At 35.0% G+C, this 19738-nt stretch overlaps 1 protein-coding gene across 1 annotated transcript in view; it reads right to left on the bottom strand.

Moving 5' to 3' along the window:
* Positions 1-19738, bottom strand: part of LOC144840366 (uncharacterized) — a 60040-nt gene that overhangs the window by 21946 nt on the left and 18356 nt on the right. The window contains exon 5 of the mRNA XM_078696158.1: positions 7215-7279. Within this exon, the coding sequence (XP_078552284.1) occupies positions 7215-7279 (65 nt within the window). The remainder of the gene's footprint in view (positions 1-7214; positions 7280-19738) is intronic.

The raw sequence follows: 19738 nt of genomic DNA, 5'->3' as shown, positions 1-19738 counted from the left end.
TTTTGACATGTTTAAAATGACTTGGAACGCGTAGAAAGTTGATTAGAAATTAATTTTGCGCAATTTCAAATTTTAAATGCGCATGCGCGCGTAACTTTGTGTAAAACACGCAATTTTTTTTAAACAAAAAGTTAGTGCATGATATAAATTAAACTTTTGCAAAGTTTCAATTTAAAATGTTATTTTGTTTTTGACCTATGTTAAATACGCGAAATTCATAAAATAGCGCGCAAGTCACGTTGCGCAATTGTAAACATGCTGAAAAGCTTCGCTGCACAACTTCATATGAATGACGATATGCTCATGTAAACATTTTGCCAATCGGATGTTGTGACGTCATCATATGGCCAGCTGAATAAAAAAAGTCATATTTTCATATTTTGCGTAATAGTTCATCACATTTAAAAGAGCGCGCATCTATATTTTACGTATTTAAATTTCTTCTACACATTAATACGTTGTTGCTGAGATAATTTGCTTCCGAAATTGCTATCTTAGTTTTTGATTTTGATACCGTCGCCATGTTAAAAATTGGAATAAATGGCGGGTGCCGTAATTTCACCTATTCTACACTGTATGTAATATGTATACAGATTATACTGATTATACTGAATATACTATATGATACAAAATAGACAGAATTCAGCACTAACAACATATCATGTTCTTCAGTACAGGTGATAATGCGATAATCTTTTTTCTGTGTGCAAAATTCCAACGTATGACGTGCGCGTGGCGTTTGTCGTGCGGATAACTAACTCGTCAAAGTGACGAGTTCAAGTCTAGTTCTTCTTTCTTTCTGTAATTTTTGTGTCACCCGTATCTGTAAAACTTGCAATCATAACATGTTATAACTTTGTCAACATATGGGCATTTACGTGAAGTTGTGCACCTCCTATTTTTTAATGATGTCAAAGTTGCGCAACATGACTTACGCGCGAATTTATGATTTTTTATGATTGCTCATAGATTAAAAACCGAGCATAATTTTGTTTTGACACTTTGTGAAAATTTAAGTCATATCAAGCGCAAAATTTTTGTGGATTAAAAAATTACGGGCGCACGCGCATTTAAAATTTCAAAATGCGCAAAATTAATTTCTAATCAACTTTCTATGCGTTTCATGTAATTTTAAGCGTGTCAAAAATTCCCACATAATTTAAATTTTTAGGCATGATGACGTCATAAAAATTAAAATATTTTTAACTCATGCGAAAGATAGTTGATTGACCTACACAATATTAAAATCTCGGACAAAATGGAATACGGATAAGTGGAGATGCGCTCTATTAAATGTGATAAGCTATGACGAAAGATACAAAAATCCTATATTTTATATTAGGATGGCCATACGATGATGTCACAATGTCCGGTTAGCCATAATAATGCATGATCCGATATCTACAACTTATCTACTTCCAGAATATGTAATAAAAATAATGTTAACCGTTTAGTTCAGAAACTACGACTGTTTAAAAAAAGGCATAATTTTGACGAATTTTTGAACTTTTTTATCAAAAACGTGCACAAATTATCCAATTCGACTCGTATGACGTAATTTTAAGTCGAAATTGTTTAAAAGTTAGTAAAATTACTAGAAAAGGCTAGAAAAACATAAATAATGCAAAAAAGTATGTTTTTAACGATACGTTCGAACAGCGCGTATAAAAATTTGCGCGGACGTGGGAATTTTTGATATGCTCAAAATGACAAGAAACGCTTAGAAAGTTGATTAGAAATTGATTTTTCGCATTTCAAAATTTTAAACGCGCGTGCCTACAATTTAAATTGTTATATGGTTTTCAATCTATGTTAAATACGCGAAATTCATAGAATCGCGCGTAAGTCACGTTGCGCATTTCTGACATCATTCACAATAGAAGGTGCACAACTTCACGTGAATGCCCATATGTTGCCAAAGTTATGAAAAGTTTTTGAGATACGCGAGACACAAAAATGGAGGAGAAATGCGCGTGCGCGCGTAACTTCTTGTAAAACATGCCATTTTTAGTACACAAAAAGTTGACCCTTGATAAGAATTAACTTTACACTTTAATTTATAAAATCGCGCGTAAGTCACGTTGCGCAACTCTGACGTCATTCAAAAATAGGAAGTGCACAACTTCACGTAAATGTCCATATGATGACAGAGTTATGAAATTACAAGTTACAAGTTTTTGAGATACGCGAGACACAAAAATGGAAGAGAAAGAAAGAATAATAATATAAAGAAAAAAAAGATGACTTCAAACAATTACAAGGAGTTATCCGCTCATAGCGGATAACTAATAATACAGAAAAAAAAGATGATGAAACAGGACAGTTACAAGGAGTTATCCGCTCAATGCGGATAACTAATAATACAGGAAAAAGAGATCCTATACAATAACAAGGAGTTATCCGCCAAGTGCGGATAACTAAAAAAAAAAAAAAAAAAAAAAAAGATCCTGACAATAACAAGGGGTTATCCGCCAAGTGTGGATAACCAAAAAAAAAAAAAAAAGTACCAGGACGATTACAAGGAGTTATCCGCTACTAAGCGGATAACCACGCCACGCCACGCCACGCGCACGTCAACGTTGGAATTTTGCACACGGAAAAAGATTATGACATTATGACCTGAACTGAAGAATATCATATGCTGTTAGTGCTGATTTTGTGTCATATAGTATATATACAGTATAAACAGTATAATCTCTATACATATTACATACAGTGTAGAATAGGTGAAATTACGGGACCCACGTTTATTCCTATTTTTAACATGGCGACGGTATCAAAATGAAACACTAAGATAGCAATTTCGGAAGGACATTATCTCAGCAACAACATATTAACGAGTAGAAGAAATTTGAAAACGTAAAATATAGATGCGCGCTCTTTTAAATGTGATGAACTATGACGCAAAAGACGAAAATACAACTTTTTCACAACGTAAAATTACTAGAAAAGGCTGGAAACACATAAATCATTCGAAGAAGAAGAATTGTCATCCAAATACCATAATTTTTTTAGCTACACTTACTTTTTTCCAAATTCAAGATGGCGTCCAAAATTCAAAATGGCTGCCAAAATTATATAAATTGTATTCAACATGGCTATTTCCTAACTTTTTAAAGTGGATATGTCATCCTCAGCAAGCATGTATCTTTTAATTTAGAATGTTAAAATCCAAGATGTCCTTCAAAATCCAAGATGGCCACCAACATTTTAAATGGCTGCTAAATTGACTTTTAATTGACATTTAAATTGCCTTTGTTTAGATGGTTTATGTCATCCTCAGGCATGTATCCTAAAATTAGCATGAGACTCAAAATCCAAAATGGCTGCCAAATTCCAAAATGGCCACCATATTCATGAATTGTATGGGTAAGAAGCGACTAACATTACTTAATAAAGGTATTTATTTTGTAAGTTTTTTAAGAAAACGAGACCACCCTATAGAACATAAATATTGAGAAATGTTGGTGGGGTCTCTACTCTATAGAACAAAAATATTGAGAAATGTTGGTGGGGTCTCTACTCTATAGAACAAAAATATTGAGAACTTGTAGTCTTTTCAAGAAACCTTGACAACATAACCACCCTATTATATAACTAAATATTGATAAGTTTTAGTGAGGCCACTCAATCTAAAAAACATGAGGCTCCACCTAGTTAACACAATGTTGAGAATTGTTAGTTGGAGATCTCCATTTCAATTCAAGATTTATAACAGAAAAACAGAGACCACCATCCATTTCACAATTCATTTTACAATTCATTGCAAGCAGAGTTGAGACCTCTCCCTCTAAAACACACTTAGAAAAATGTTAATGGCATCTTTGTTTTCAATAAATCTTGATAACAGAGACTATCCTACTGTAGGTTTTAGGCTGGTTTCCCCCTGGACATTTGACTCCCCGGCGGAAAACCCAGTAGTAGATGTCCAGGGGAAAAATTTACTGTGGAAAATGTCCATGGGAAAATGTGCAATGGAAAATGTCCCAGGGAGAAACCAGCCTGCTCCCCCCTACTGTACTGTATAAATTTCATGATATTGACAGTTTAGTGGGGTCTATGTTTTTAAGTTATTGAAAACAAAACACTCCACCTAAAACACAATATTGAGAATTTTTAGTAGGAATCTCTGTTTTCATAATTTCACAGAAACAGAGAAACACCACCCTCTATAACATAATATTGTGAACTTTTTGTGGGGAGGGGTCTCTATTTTCAAAAACCCGAAAACAGAAACTCGCTATAGAATACAATATTGAGAAGATTTTTGAGTAGAGATCTCTGTTCACAGTAAAAGTGTGCAATAATTGTGTTAGGTTGGTGTCCCTGTTTTCAAGGTCTCTCAAAACCCCTACTGTGATTTACGACAAAACAACAAAAATTGTAAAACTTTTAATATTGTAAACTTTTAGTGGCAGTCTCTGTTTTTGAAAACAGTGGGGTTCTTCATTTTCAAGAAGTCCTGAAAATAGCGACCACTCTACTACACTATTAAACTTTATGTTACAAAAAAATGTGATGTGCCCATATATGGACATGATGAGCACGTCTCACATTTTTTTGTCACATAAAGTTTGATAGTGTAGACAGAGCTTAACACAATATTGAGAATCTCTAGTCGTGCCTCTGTATATTATCCAGAAAATAGAGACCACAATATTGAGAAGTTTTAATGGGGTCTTTGTTTTCAAGATTTCTTGAAAACAGAGACAACCTTACTATACCCATACTAAACATTTCAATGTTGTATTCTATAAGGTGGTCTCGGTTTTAAAGATTTCTTAAAATCAGAAACCTTTGCTAAGGAACAGAATATCGAAATGTTTATTGGTGATCTCTTATTTTACAAAAATATCTCTCTTATAAGATTGAGAAGTATTTGTGAGGTCTCTGTTTTCATGAAATCCCAAAAACAGAGACCACCCTATAGAACACAATATTAAGAAGTTTTAGTGGGGGTCTGTGTTTCGAGATATCTTATGGTCTCTGTTTTTAAAAATTTATTTTAAAAAACAGAGACCTTCCTAAAGAACACAATATTGAAATGTTTAGTGGCGATCTCTATTTTCGAGAAATATCAATAATCACACACAATAATATTACGTATTAAAAATACGGCACTTGCGGTCATTTGTTGGACAAAATATTCCATAAGAACAATTTGGAAAAAAAATGAACTCTTTACAACTAACGGTTGGCGTTCTATGAGTAATTTTTGGTTTGGAAAAAAGAACATTTCTAATAACTTATTACTACAAACCAGATGAACATTTTCAATCACATTAATTTGCATGTTTCAGCTAATTTGCATTTTCCAAAGGTACAGTATGACCGAGGTATGATTTGTGGAATTCCATCACCTCATCACATGTGAAAGTATTATAGAATAAAATGAAGTTTCTACCTACCTATATTAGTTATGGAGATACGTAAATCCTGTGAAAATTACCTATAATCTTTTAGAAAATAAGGTCAGGTCAAATACAACATTTCCGGTCATTTTTGGACAAAAAGTTCCATAAGAAGGAATAAAAACATATATATTCTGAACAATTTAGAAAAATCAACTCTCTATAATTAGCGGTTGGCGTTCTATGGGTACCCAATGTTTTTACCCTTAATTTGCATATTTCAGGTAATTTGCATATCCCAAGGTTTAAATGAGGTGTGATTTGTGGAATTTCATCTCCACATCATGTGTCTTCAATTTAAAAACTAAAAGCTTTGTTTGCAATTTGTTTAAATTTAAATTTTAGATTGCCTAGACTATACCTGATAGAAAAATACTGTATATAGCAGCCATTTGGTTTTATGGACATATTTTCAACTAAAATGGGGTATCAGTGGCTGGATCTCAATGGAGATACAAATAAAAAAGCGAAAAGCTAAATCAAAACGATAAAGTAAAACAGCCAGAAAAGTTAGCAGAGCTTTCAGGCAACACTAGCCCTTCATCAGTGCAAGTGAAGGAATTTGGATAACGTCATAGTATAAGAACTGGCAAATGCTGCCTGGGTGGACAGGAATAAAAGAAATATAACAAAAGGAGACAGGGTGGAGACTGAATAAGAGTAGAAAACAAAGAAGGTAGCTTGGTAGAGATATAAACAATTTTGGAATGGAACTAAAAAACAGCTAAAATGGTGGTTATAATATTGAAACTTAAATTTTTTTAGTCAATGGAATAATTTTACCAATCTGGGAGTATGTACCAAATGTTAAGTCCAAAAGGTTTTGTGGTTTTAAGTAGAATTCCCAGTAGTTTTTTTTTGCGAGTTTTGTCGCTCTATTTGACATCGTGGTCTATTGCAATAACTCTGAAATTTGCAATCGAGTGACCAGCTGAATTAAAATGTTCGGCTACAGGTTGATCAAGCTTTAATGTTTTGATAGCTGATCTGTGTTGTGTCATTCTTATACGGAGAGTGTCTTTTGTTTCCCCGACATACTGTTTACCACAAATATTACAGTATATGAGATAAATGACGTTTTTGGTTAGACAATTAATTGATTGTCTTATCCGAAAAATGCGGCCAGTTTGGTTACTCTTAAATTTTTCAGTAGAATCAACCAATGAACAAGTTTTGCAAGATTTGCCGCAAAGGTGACTGCCCAAATTTTGGCTGTCATGAGTTAATTTCACTCTTAAAATTAGATATGACTAATATACCACGAAGGTTGGGAGGTCTATGAAATGCGATAATGGGTGGTTGGAAAACAGTCCTCAGAAGTTCTGTCGACTGTAGAATGGGCATATATTTCTCAATAATAGACACGGAAACCTTCTGCTTGATATGCAGATTTCCTAACCATTAGACCACTGGGGCTTTCATGGTAGAGTTTAAATTCGATTCGATAGCGACATTCTTGACGTGGTACGGCAGTGTACGCATGTGCACCAGACATCAAATTGGTACTCCTTCATCTTTCAGTATTTTTATTCACAAAGCATGATCTCCGAAGAGATACTTTTATATATACAAACACATTAGGCAAAGAACATTCATTCTAAACCGTCCGGTGAATACAGAAATTTAATTCATTAATTTGAAACAATAAAATGAGGAAATCTGTGAGAATTAGAAAAAGTCGCCCAAACCGAGATTCAGTTTCTTCTTGTAATGTGCATACAGTAGTCTAGCCTAAACTTTTGGCTGCCTGTCCTTTTTGGTATGAGGTCTAATATTAACACACACAAAAAAGTTTACACTTACCACAATCATATCATTGCCTCCATACTCCTGCATCATCTTCGTAAGGACAGAATCTCTGTAGGGAACTATGATTTGAGAGAAAGTATCAGCATTATAGTATAAGCAAATCATGGAACTGACTTTTGACAGTTAAATAACTGCCAATGTTAAGTGCATTACAATTAAATCATGGGGGTGAAAACACTATCATCTCCGTTTTGCAGTCATTTAATCTTTGTTTGTTGTCACGCCACCAATCTTTTAATCTATTAATTCCTGTCTTAAGACAAGTCATTGCTCTATCAACATCAGTAGCTGATTTGGGATTGCAGTTAATATAAATTTTCGGACGGTTTTCATATAGATGAAACTCCACTCCAGCATCTCTAAAAATACTGGATAACGGTTGTGTGTATGCGCAGAATAGACTGGGGCTAATTACGGAACCTTGGGGGACTCCAAACTCCAGTGGGAAGCTATCAAAATTAGTACAGAAACTTTACACTCCCGTCCACACACATAGGTTTCCAACCAACTAAGGGCTTCATCTGTAATACAATAACAAATTTTTAGCCTATTCAGAAGGATTGTGTGGTCAAGGGTATCAAACGCGGCGGTGAGATCTAAAATAACATAAATTTCCTTTTTCTAGTGCACCTAATCTCATTGCTGTGACCTGATTTATAAGCTGATTGTAAAACCTCATTCATGTCATTTAGCGCAAGATGTTTTTTAAATTGTTCATGTGCAGGATATTCGATCAGTTTACTTAAAGTAAACTGATATATTTATATATCAGTTTACTTAAAGTAAACTGATATGTTTATATATGGCCAGTTGAATAAAAAAAAGACAAAATTTCTTTTGGTCATAGTTCATCACATTTAAAAGAGCGCGCATCTATATTCTACGTATTCAGATCTCTTCAACATGTTAATATGTTGTTGCTCAGATTATGCGGATAACTCCTTGTTACTGTATTGGATCATCACTTTTTTTTTGGTTATCCGCAACTTGTTATTGTCAGGATCTTATTTTTTTAGTCAGTATCAGGATGTCAGGATCTTATTTTTTTAGTTATCCGCACTCGGCAGATAACTCCTCGGCCCAGCAGTGCGTCAATAAACTTTGAATGCACATTCCTCCGAAACATAATCCAGAGAGTTCCAAAACATACATGTTTTAAATTTCACATAACTTTGTAAGTAAAAGTCGGATGGTCATTCTCAAAGGTGCTATTTTATTAACAGTGTGTAGAGTAAGCCTAATAAAAGTGCTAGATTGTTTGTTTTTTTTTTTTTAGTAAATAAAAAATAAAAGAATTGAATCACCAAAAAACTGTGGTCTATACATAGTCATACATGTGACCTTTACATGTCTAGGCCAGCTAGCTAGGTATATTTAAATTATTTTTTTAAAATAATTTCTATTTTTTCCAGGCATAATTAGGGAGTTTTTGCAATCTTACGAATACGATAACGAAAACGGATACGTCACGCACACGTATTCGTTTTTGTAAGCCAGTAAAAATCTGTTTCCCATGGCAACAAAATATTGAGGCGCTATCCAAAATATGACTGCGGTAAATTTGAGCGAAGCGCAAGTACGTGTTGCTTGGTGCTTGGCTGCCTAGGCCTAGCGTAACATCAAAGCGAGTGAGGACTTTAAAAACTGCTATTTATCAAAATTGACCTGGCATTTTAGTAAATTACTTTAGTAAATTACTTTCAATAAAAGTATAATTATTATAATCATGAATCTTTCCCGATTCAAATGCAAAATGTGCAAAATAGATCAAAAACTATACTCGTTTTGTAGTTACGAATATGACTGGTGATATTCGTTAACACGAATACGCCTTACGAATATGAAATGGGGATCAGCTCAAAAGTTTCACAAATGTGTGACGTATCCGTTTTCGTTATCGTATTCGTAAGGTTGCGAAAACTCCCTATTAATTAAAAAACAATACCTAATTAATAGGGATGGCTTGGCCAAATACTTACTAATTAAGGCTTGCCTTCCCGACACTAGGCCTAGACAATCACCATGGAGAGAGAATAAATACCTCCAGGGCCAGGCTCTAGTCCATGTCCTAGTTAGGCATCCTACTTACTACTAATTGAAGGGGTCCTCCTAAATACCAAGACCCTACCAAGACCTGCCAATTTAAAGTGTTAATTTAAAGATGTATTGTCCCTTTGACTAATTCCCAAAAAATTTTTTTTTTATATTTCGAAAAAAAGTGTGTCATTTTAAAGTATCATAATAGTTATTAACTTTCACCAAAAACTAGTAAAAAAAAAAATCATTTAACTGAAATACAGACGTTTTTGTTCAAAAAATAACTTTGACTGGAAGTCAAAGTTTTCGATCAAAACATATCTCATAATGCAACACGCTTGTTTGGCTACTCTGTATGCATAATCATAAAATTTCTTCGAGATCTGTGTGAAAACACCTTCTCAACTGTGACGAGTTGTAAACAGTCCTAATTAGCATCATGCATAATGCATACTCGTGATTTGAAATCTTTGTTTACTTTCGCTCGCGACGATTTTCCAGAAGAAATGTAATTACATTAATTTACCTGTTAATTACGTAAACTTGTTGTTTTGGCTCGAATTTTCGACTTAAAGTGAATAACTTTAATATTACTTTGATATGGCCAATTTAAATTTAGAATATTTTGACCTTCATTTTTTTGTGTTTCAAGGGACAATACATCTTTAATGAAATATGATATATAGAGTTCTGATAGCATTTTCAATAATAAAACCTCAACAGTTCAGAATGCTAGAAGTAACTTACCGTATTTATCCAAATAAACGCTCCAGGCATTTATTGTTCAGAGGGGTTTTTAGGGGGAGGGGTGTTTATTCGGTGGAGGCGTTTCTTTTTTATTTTGTGTAATATGGTAACATGTATAATCAAATAAATACACCCTAGATATAAAAAAAATACAACACAATTAATATCATAAAAAGAATAACTGGATTAAACCTCCTTCTTTCCGGGTGCAAGTACAATCATGATATTGAAAAGGTATCAGAGACAACTATAATAGACCAATTCATTGTCATTCCGTATGACACTGTTGCATAATATTTTTGAATGTCTGTTCCCAGTGTACATAATAAATAAATATATATTTCTGGAGATTTCTTATCAACACCACTAGAAACTTAGGTTTTTTTACTTTTTAAGTACTAAATGCATGTACAATAAAAGAAGTATATTCTAAAATCATGTTATAGATCATGATAAAATTATACTACAACACACTACAGTACACAAGGGTGTTTTCAGGAAAGCTGGACCATGTTGTACAATAGAAATGAAAGTATATATTGGCATATATATGCAAAAGACAGTGTTGATTGTTGACAAATTGTAGTCACAAACAAACAGATGATAGAATGAAGATTCATAACAATGGTGTAATCGTGTCTCAAATAGTGTCTCAGGATAATGATGTGTCATTGTTTTATATCATTATACTGGCACCTGGAGAGGATTCGTTAAATGGAGCGTGTAACAGTGTCACTTTTATTCTAAAATACAGAACCTTTTGTTACAAAAGCATAAAAAGGAAAACGAATCCTGTAAAGTACCTTTTATCAGTGAGAAACGAATTAACTATCATTATTAAAATTAGAGTATTTATTCAAATAAACACCCGCTTTGAAGCCTTCCTCGAATAAATGCTCCCCCTCCCTTTGATGTAAACGCCCCACCACATGCATTTACACAAAAATTGTATCACAATACATTTCAATGACTACCATAATCTACAATTTACCAAGCTTTTTTTTTTATCACTTTTTGATATTAATTGTGCTTTTTTTTTTTTACCGATGAATTTGGTAAGTTACTTCTAGCATTCTGAAAAATGTTTGATCGTCCTCGGGGGTCAACAATACTTTCTAGCATTATTATAAGCAAAAATACAATTACAAACAGTAAAGGATTTGTTTTAAATTCTATAATGAAACAATTTAAAGCATAAGTTATTGCATAACATTACTGTCCAAGGATAAGTTGTGTAGAGATATGTTTTTGTTTGAAACAATTACAATAGTAATTAAGAGTATTGTAATGATTTTGGGGTTGAAGAAATAGATAGAGGGTGGCAGATGGAGGCGCAGTTAGGCAGGAGGAGTAGCAGAGAACGGACGTGAGAAAAAGGGCAGAGAGGGATTGGAGAAGGAAGGCAATGGAGGGTGAACTCGAGCTGCGTTAAAAAGGAGGGGGAGATTGGAGCTGGAAAAGCAGAGAACCAGGGAAAAGACGTTTAAAATAAGAGAGATTAGAGAAATTGGAAAACAAAGTGTAGAGAAGATTAGAGAAAAGAAAGAGAAAATTAGAGTTGAATAATAAAAGGAGAGTTAAGACACAGTAAGTAAAGTTAGCCGGAGGGTACAGCCTACCGCTTGTGCTGCTGTTTGAGACATAGTGAGCCGGAGGTTGCGCCTACTGTACTGGTTGTATCACTATTTGAGACATAGTGAGCCGGAGGTTGCACCTACTGGTTGTATTACTATTTGAGACATAGTGAGCTGGAGGTTGCACCTACTGGTTGTATTACTATTTGAGACATAGTAAGCCGGAGGTTGCACCTACTGGTTGTATTACTATTTGAGACATAGTGAGCCGGAGGTTGCACCTACTGGTTGTATTACTATTTGAGACATAGTAAGCCGGAGGTTGCACCTACTGGTTGTATTACTATTTGAGACATAGTGAGCCGGAGGTTGCACCTACTGGTTGTATTACTATTTGAGACATAGTGAGCTGGAGGTTCCACCTACTGGTTGTATTACTATTTGAGACATAGTGAGCCGGAGGTTGTACCTACTGGTTGTATTACTATTTGAGACATAGTGAGCCGAAGGTTCCACCTACTGGTTGTATTACTATTTGAGACATAGTGAGCCGGAGGTTGCACCTACTGGTTGTATTACTATTTGAGACATAGTGAGCCGAAGGTTGCACCTACTGGTTGTATTACTAGTTGAGACATAGTGAGCCGGAGGTTGCACCTACTGGTTGTATTACTATTTGAGACATAGTGAGCCGGAGGTTGCACCTACTGGTTGTATTACTAGTTGAGACATAGTGAGCCGGAGGTTGCACCTACTGGTTGTATTACTATTTGAGACATAGTAAGCCGGAGGTTGCACCTACTGGTTGTATTACTATTTGAGACATAGTGAGCCGGAGGTTGCACCTACTGGTTGTATTACTATTTGAGACATAGTGAGCCGGAGGTTGCACCTACTGGTTGTATTACTATTTGAGACATAGTGAGCCGGAGGTTGCACCTACTGGTTGTATTACTATTTGAGACATAGTTGAGCTGGAGGTTGAACCTACTGGTTGTATTACTAGTTGAGACATAGTTGAGCCGGAGGTTGCACCATTTTTGGTGGTTACGCTGCTGTTGGAGGTTACGCCATTGTTGGTGGTTACATTGCTGTTGAAGGTTACGCCATTGTTGGTGGATATGATGCTGTTGGAGGTTACGCCATTGTTGGTGGTTACGTTGCTATTGGAGGTTACACCATTGTTGGTGGTTACATTGCTGTTGGAGGTTACGTCATTGTTGGTGGTTACGTTGCTGTTGGAGGTTACGCCATTGTTGGTGGTTACGTTGCTGTTGGAGGTTACGCCATTGTTGGTGGTTACGTTGCTGTTGGAGGTTACGCTGTTGTTTTAAGTCCGGCGTAAGATCAAAACTAATCTGAATTAATTATTTTAATCGGTTGTTACCTATAATTTGGAATCATAGAAGAATAAAGAAGGTCCCTCCAGAAATTGTAATTGATTTATTTGTTTCATTCAAGTTTACCGTGGTAACCGAAGACCCTCCCCAAAGGGAACGAACCCGAGAACAGATTTTCGTTACATTGGTGGCAGCGGTGGGATTAGTCGTGTTGCGGAGGGGAGCACTCACACGAAGGAGCAACCCAAGATGGTCGACCTGGAAAAGCTCTTAGCAGAGAAGGTAAAGGAGGTCTGTGAGGAAGTGAAAGTGGTCGAATACGGGGCAGATGGAAAGCCAAAAAGGGAGAAGATTACGAATAGAACCTATGTGTTGAAGTTGAGGGATTCTTAAAACTTCGGACTTTACTTTTGTTTTGTTTTTTTGTTGTTGTTCGTTTTGGATCATTATCGGGGACCGATCATTTTAGGGAGGGGATAATGTAATGATTTTGGGGTTGAAGAAATAGATAGAGGGCGGCAGATGAAGGCGGAGTTAGGCAGGAGGAGTAGCAGAGAACGGACGTGAGAAAAAGGGCAGAGAGGGATTGGAGAAGGAAGGCAATGGAGGGTGAACTCGAGCTGCGTTAAAAAGGAGGGGGAGATTGGAGCTGGAAAAGCAGAGAACCAGGGAAAAGACGTTTAAAATAAGAGAGATTAGAGAAATTGGAAAACAAAGTGTAGAGAAGATTAGAGAAAAGAAAGAAAAAATTAGAGTTGAATAATAAAAGGAGAGTTAAGACACAGTAAGTAAAGTTAGCCGGAGGGTACAGCCTACCGGTTGTGTTACTATTTGAGACATAGTAAGCCGGAGGTTGTACCTACTGGTTGTATTACTATTTGAGACATAGTGAGCCGGAGGTTGCACCTACTGGTTGTATTACTATTTGAGACATAGTGAGCCGGAGGTTGCACCTACTGGTTGTATTACTATTTGAGACATAGTGAGCCGGAGGTTGCACCTACTGGTTGTATTACTAGTTGAGACATAGTGAGCTGGAGGTTGCACCTACTGGTTGTATTACTATTTGAGACATAGTGAGCCGGAGGTTGCACCTACTGGTTGTATTACTATTTGAGACATAGTAAGCCGGAGGTTGCACCTACTGGTTGTATTACTATTTGAGACATAGTGAGCCGGAGGTTGCACCTACTGGTTGTATTACTAGTTGAGACATAGTGAGCCGGAGGTTGCACCTACTGGTTGTATTACTATTTGAGACATAGTGAGCCGGAGGTTGCACCTACTGGTTGTATTACTATTTGAGACATAGTTGAGCCGGAGGTTGCACCAACTGGTTGTATTACTAGTTGAGACATTATGACATAAACTGAAGAATATGACATGTTGTTAGTACTGAATGCTGTATATTTTGTGTCATAGTATACACAGAATTTTAATATGCCTTTTTTTAAACAATCATAGATTCTAAACTATGAGGTAAACTTTTTTTTATTTATATATTCTGGAAGGTGATGAGTTGTAGATATCGGCTAACCGGACATTGTGACGTCATCGTATGGCCACACGAATGTAAAATATATGATTTTTGTCTCTTTCGTTATTGCTCATCACATTAAATCGAGCGCATCATGCTTATCTGTATTCCTTTTTCTCCGAGTTTTAATATTGTCTAGGTCAATCAACTATCTTATGCATGAGTTAAAAATATTTTAATTTTTATGACGTCATCATGCCTACAAATTTAAATTACGTGTATACAGATTATACTGTGTACTTTAAAATGTATATACTATATGACACAAAATAGACAGAATTTAGCACTAACAACATTATCATATTCTTCAGTTCAGGTCATAATACCATAATCTTTTTCTGTGTGCAACATTCCAACGTATGACGTGCACATGGCGTTTGTCAAAGTGCGAGTTTCATGTCTAGTTCTTCTTTCTTTCCCAGAATTTTGTGTCACGTGTATCTCAAATTCTTATCAACATTACATCGTATAACTTTGTCAGAAGGTTGACCTTTAACTGTAGAAGTGCAGGACATTTCGTTTTTTTACTTTAGAGTCGCGCAGCATAAGTTACGCGCAATTTTATGAATTTCAATGATTGATCATAGATTAAAAACCAAAAGTCATTTTATATTGACGCTTGGTGAAAATTTAAGTCATATCAAGAGCAAACTTTCTATGGATTAAAAATGGCATGTTTCACAAAAAGGTACGCGCACACGCACGTTTAAAATTTCAGAATGCGAAAAATCAATTTCTAATCAACTTTCTACGCATTTCATGTCATTTTAAGCATGTCAAAAATTCCCATGTGAGCGCATATTTTTACGCGTGCGGTGCGCACGTAGCGCTAAAAACCTCTTTTTTCGCATGATTTATGTTTTTCCAGTCTTTTCTAGTAATTTGACCAATTTTCTAACAATTTCGATTTAAAATCACGTCATACGAGCACGTCGAATTGGACAATTTGCGCGCGTTTTTTATGAACAATTTAAAAAATTCGCCAAAATTAAGCCTTTTTTAAACAGTAATAGATTCTAAACTAAGCGGTGAACTTTTTTTTAATTACATATTCTGGAAATTGATGAGTAGTAGATATCAGATCATGGATCAATATGGCTAACTGGACATTGTGACGTCATCATATGGCCACTCGAATATAAAATATAGGATTTTTGTCTTTTTCGTCATAGCTCATCACATTTAATAGAGCGCATCTGCACTTATCCTTATTCCATTTCCCTCCGTTTTTTATATTGTCTTGGTCAATCAATTATCTTTCGCATGATTTAACATTTTTAAAATTGTGATGACGTCATCATGATTAAAAGCGTGAATAACGTGGGTCACTTATTTTCATCATTACAGTAAATTTCAATCTGTTATAGCTCGTCAGAATAAAAAGTGATAATCATGATTAAAACGTTTTCTGGAAGCTATTGGATTGTAGATACGAATTCATGTGAATATTTTGCCAATCAGATGTTGTGACGTCATCATATGGCTAGTTGAGTTCAAAAAGTCATATTTTCATCTCTTGCGTAAAAGTTCATTGTGTTTAAACGAGAGCGCATCTCACTTTTACGTGCCCAAAATTCTTCAAATTTGCAATAATGTAATTATTTAGATTTTAAATTCGAGTCGAAATTGTTTGAAAAGTTGATAAATTTACTCGAAAAGGCTGGAAAAACAAAAATCAAGCAAAAGAAAGATGTTTTTGCGCTACGTGCGCACGCGCGCGTAAAAAATTGCGCATGCATGGGAATTTTTAAAATGCTCAAAATGACATGAAACGCGTAGAAAGTTGATTAGAAATTGATTTTTCGCATTATGAAATTTTAAACGCGCGTGCGCGCATAACTTTCTGTGAAACATGCCATTTTACATCCATAGAAAGTTTGCCCTTGATATAACTTAAATTTTCACCAAGTTTCAATAAAAATGACTTTTGGTTTTCAATATATGATCAATCAATGAAATCAATCAATGAAATTCATAAAATCGCTCGTAACTTACGCTGCGCAACTCCGAAATCGTCGAAAAGCTTGGCTGCACATCTACAGCTATAGGTCAATCTTATGACAAAGTTATACAATCTTATGTTGGCCAGAAGATAGAGATATGCTGCGGACAAAATTCGTGGAAAGAAAGATCATAGAAAAAAAAAGAAAACTAGATTTGAACTCGTCATTTTGACGAGTTCGGGTTATCCGCGCAAACGCAACATGCACATACTTTAAACTATATGAACCTCGACGATTATTAGGCCATCATAAGACATGAATTAAGTATGTTTACAGTGCTGAATTGTACCTATTTTGTAGCATACAGCATATTACAGTGTTTACAGAATACATTGTATGTTATATACAGTGTAGCATAGACGAAATTACGAGACCCATGTTTTAAATCCAATTATTAACACGATGACGTCATCAAATTGACATATAAAGATAACTATTTTAGAAGATAATTATCTAAATAATTACATTAATACAAATTTGAAGAATTTTGGGCACGTAAAAGTGAGATGCGCTCTCGTTTAAACGCAATGAACTTTTGCGCAAGAGATGAAAATATGACTTTTTGAATTCAACTGGCCATATGACGACGTCACAACATCTAATTGGCAAAATATTCACATGAATTTGTATTTACAATCCAATAGCTTCCAGAAAACGTTTTAATCATGATTATCACTTTTTATTCTGACGAGTTATAACAGATTGAAATTTACTGTAAAGATGAAAATAGGTGACCCACGTTATTTACATTTTTAGACATGATGACGTCATAAAAATTAAAATATTTTTAACTCATGCGAAAGATAGTTGATTGACCTAGACAGTATTAAAATATATGAGGAAATGGAATACGTATAAGCGAGATGCGCTCTATTTAATGTAAAACAGTAAAAAATCCAATATTTTACATTCGTGTGGCCATATGATGACGTCATAACATTCGAGGGGTAAAGATTCTGCATGAATTCATATCTACAACTTATCTGCTTCTATATTAAATTTAAAAAATTGGGGGTAACGGTTGATCCTGAGGAGCTATAATAGATTCAAAATAGGCATAACTTTGATAATATTTTGTCACTTTTGCAACTAAAACGCGCGCAAATTGTCTAAATCAACGTGTTCATATGACGTCATTTTAATTTGAAATGATGTCAATCTTTTTTAAAATGACTACGATAGGCTGTAAAATCATAATTCAAGAGAAAAACACATGATTTTCATGCTCCGCGCGCACCTTACGCGTAATTTTTTTCGCGCGCGTGGGAATTTTTGACATGCTTAAAATGTCATGATCAGCGTAGAAAGTTGATTAGAAATTAATTTTGCGCATTTTGAAATTTTAAATGCATGTGCGCGCGTAACTTCTTGTGAAACATGCCATTTTTAATTCATAGAAAGTTGACCCATGATATGAATTATAATTTTATTAGGTTTTATGAAAGAATATTTGTTGGTTCTAAAGTTATGATCAGTTATAGAAATTCATAAAATCGCGCGTAACTTACGCAACGCGGATCTGACATCATCAAAAATCTTGGCTGCACATCTACACCTCAATGTAAATCTTTTTACCAAGTTATACAAAGTTATGTTCACAAGCAATAGGGGATATGCTGTAGACAAAAATCCGGGAAAGAAAGAAGAATAACAAAGAAGATGAAAAAAAAGATATTTACAATCACATGGGTTATCCTGCAACTAAGTTGCGGATAACCAAAAAAAAAAAAAAAAAAGATCCTGACATAACAAGTGCGGATAACCAACTAGACATGAAACTCGTCACTTTGACGAGTTAGTTATCCGCACGACAAACTCCATGTGCACGTCATACGTTGGAATATTGCACACAGATTATGGCGTTATGACCTGAAATGAAGAATAACATACGTTGTTATATGTTAGTGCTGAATTCTGTTTTTGTGTTTTGTGTCATATAGTATATACAGTATAAACAGTATAATCTGTATACATATTACATACAGTGTAGAATCTATATATAAATTATGGTTAATTCTGACATAGGCGAGCACAATGCAAAAACTTCGGTACAAATCTCTGCCTTGGATACCTAGCTTATATATCTCAGATGTACCGTGAAACGTAGATTTGATAACATTAATGTGCAGTTCGACGCTATTTTTCCATATTTCTATCTTAGCAAGATATTATAAAGAGTTTTTTAACAACATTTATGATTTCAACAGTAGATTTTCTACTCAATTTCAATTCTTGGCGGTCAAGTAATTTCCGGGTTTATGATAAGTTCACTTTGCAGCAACATGGTTTCAGCTATTTTCTCTCTTTTATTATTATTATTATTTATTATTATTATTACTTGTATAGCGCACATTTATACAACATTTAATTATAATCAGCGGCGCTTCACATCAATTAGTATCGTAACATTGTTTGAAATATAGTGCTTTTAAATGTTTTTTAAACTGATTATAGTCGTCTAAGTGTTTAATGTGACTTGGTAAACTGTTCCAAATTTTGGGTCCTGCTACGGCGAACGAACGGTCAGCAAATGTCTTTCGTTTAGTTCGTGGGATTGTCAGGTTATAATTGCTGGTGCTTGAACGAGTACTGCGAGAAACATTCCGCACAGTAAGAATATCTCTCAGGTAACTTGGAGCGGAACCTTTAAGTGAACGCCATACAAGACACGCTATTTTGAATTGACATCTATGAGACATCGGAAGCCAGTGCAAGGATCGCATGGCGTTAGTTGCACTGTCATACCGACCTTTCCTGACAATTATTTTCGCAGCTTGGTGCAGTAACCTCTTCATTGGAGCAAGGGTATTAGCAGGTAGACCATAATACAATGCATTGGCGTAATCAATATGTGACAGCACGAGCGATTGAACTAGTTGTTGGCAAAGGTCCTTGGAGAGAAATTTGCGAATTTGACGAATATAGTATAAATTAACAGCTATCGTTCTGCATTTATCGCGTATATGGTTCTTGAAAGATAGCTGGTCGTTGATATTAACACCAAGGTATTTTACAGATGAACCACGTGGTATTCTGTCCTGACATACGATGATATGATCTTTCTCGCATTTCAGGAGTTGAGCTCTGCTTCCCAATAGTATGAACTCTGTTTTTTCACTGTTCATTTTTAGTCTGTTGGACTTCATCCAGTCGTTGATGGATATGAGGCACTCTTGTAATTTGGTGATTGTATTTACCATACTAGAACTAGAATTTGGATTAAATGAATCATACACTGAGTGATCATCGGCATATCCCATCACAGAAATATCAAACTTAC

This window comes from Antedon bifida, chromosome 4 (genome assembly GCF_963402885.1).
Source record: "Antedon bifida chromosome 4, ecAntBifi1.1, whole genome shotgun sequence".
Taxonomy (NCBI): domain Eukaryota; kingdom Metazoa; phylum Echinodermata; class Crinoidea; order Comatulida; family Antedonidae; genus Antedon; species Antedon bifida.
Note: the sequence above shows the minus strand (reverse complement) of the source record. Positions and strands in the feature narration are given on the sequence as shown.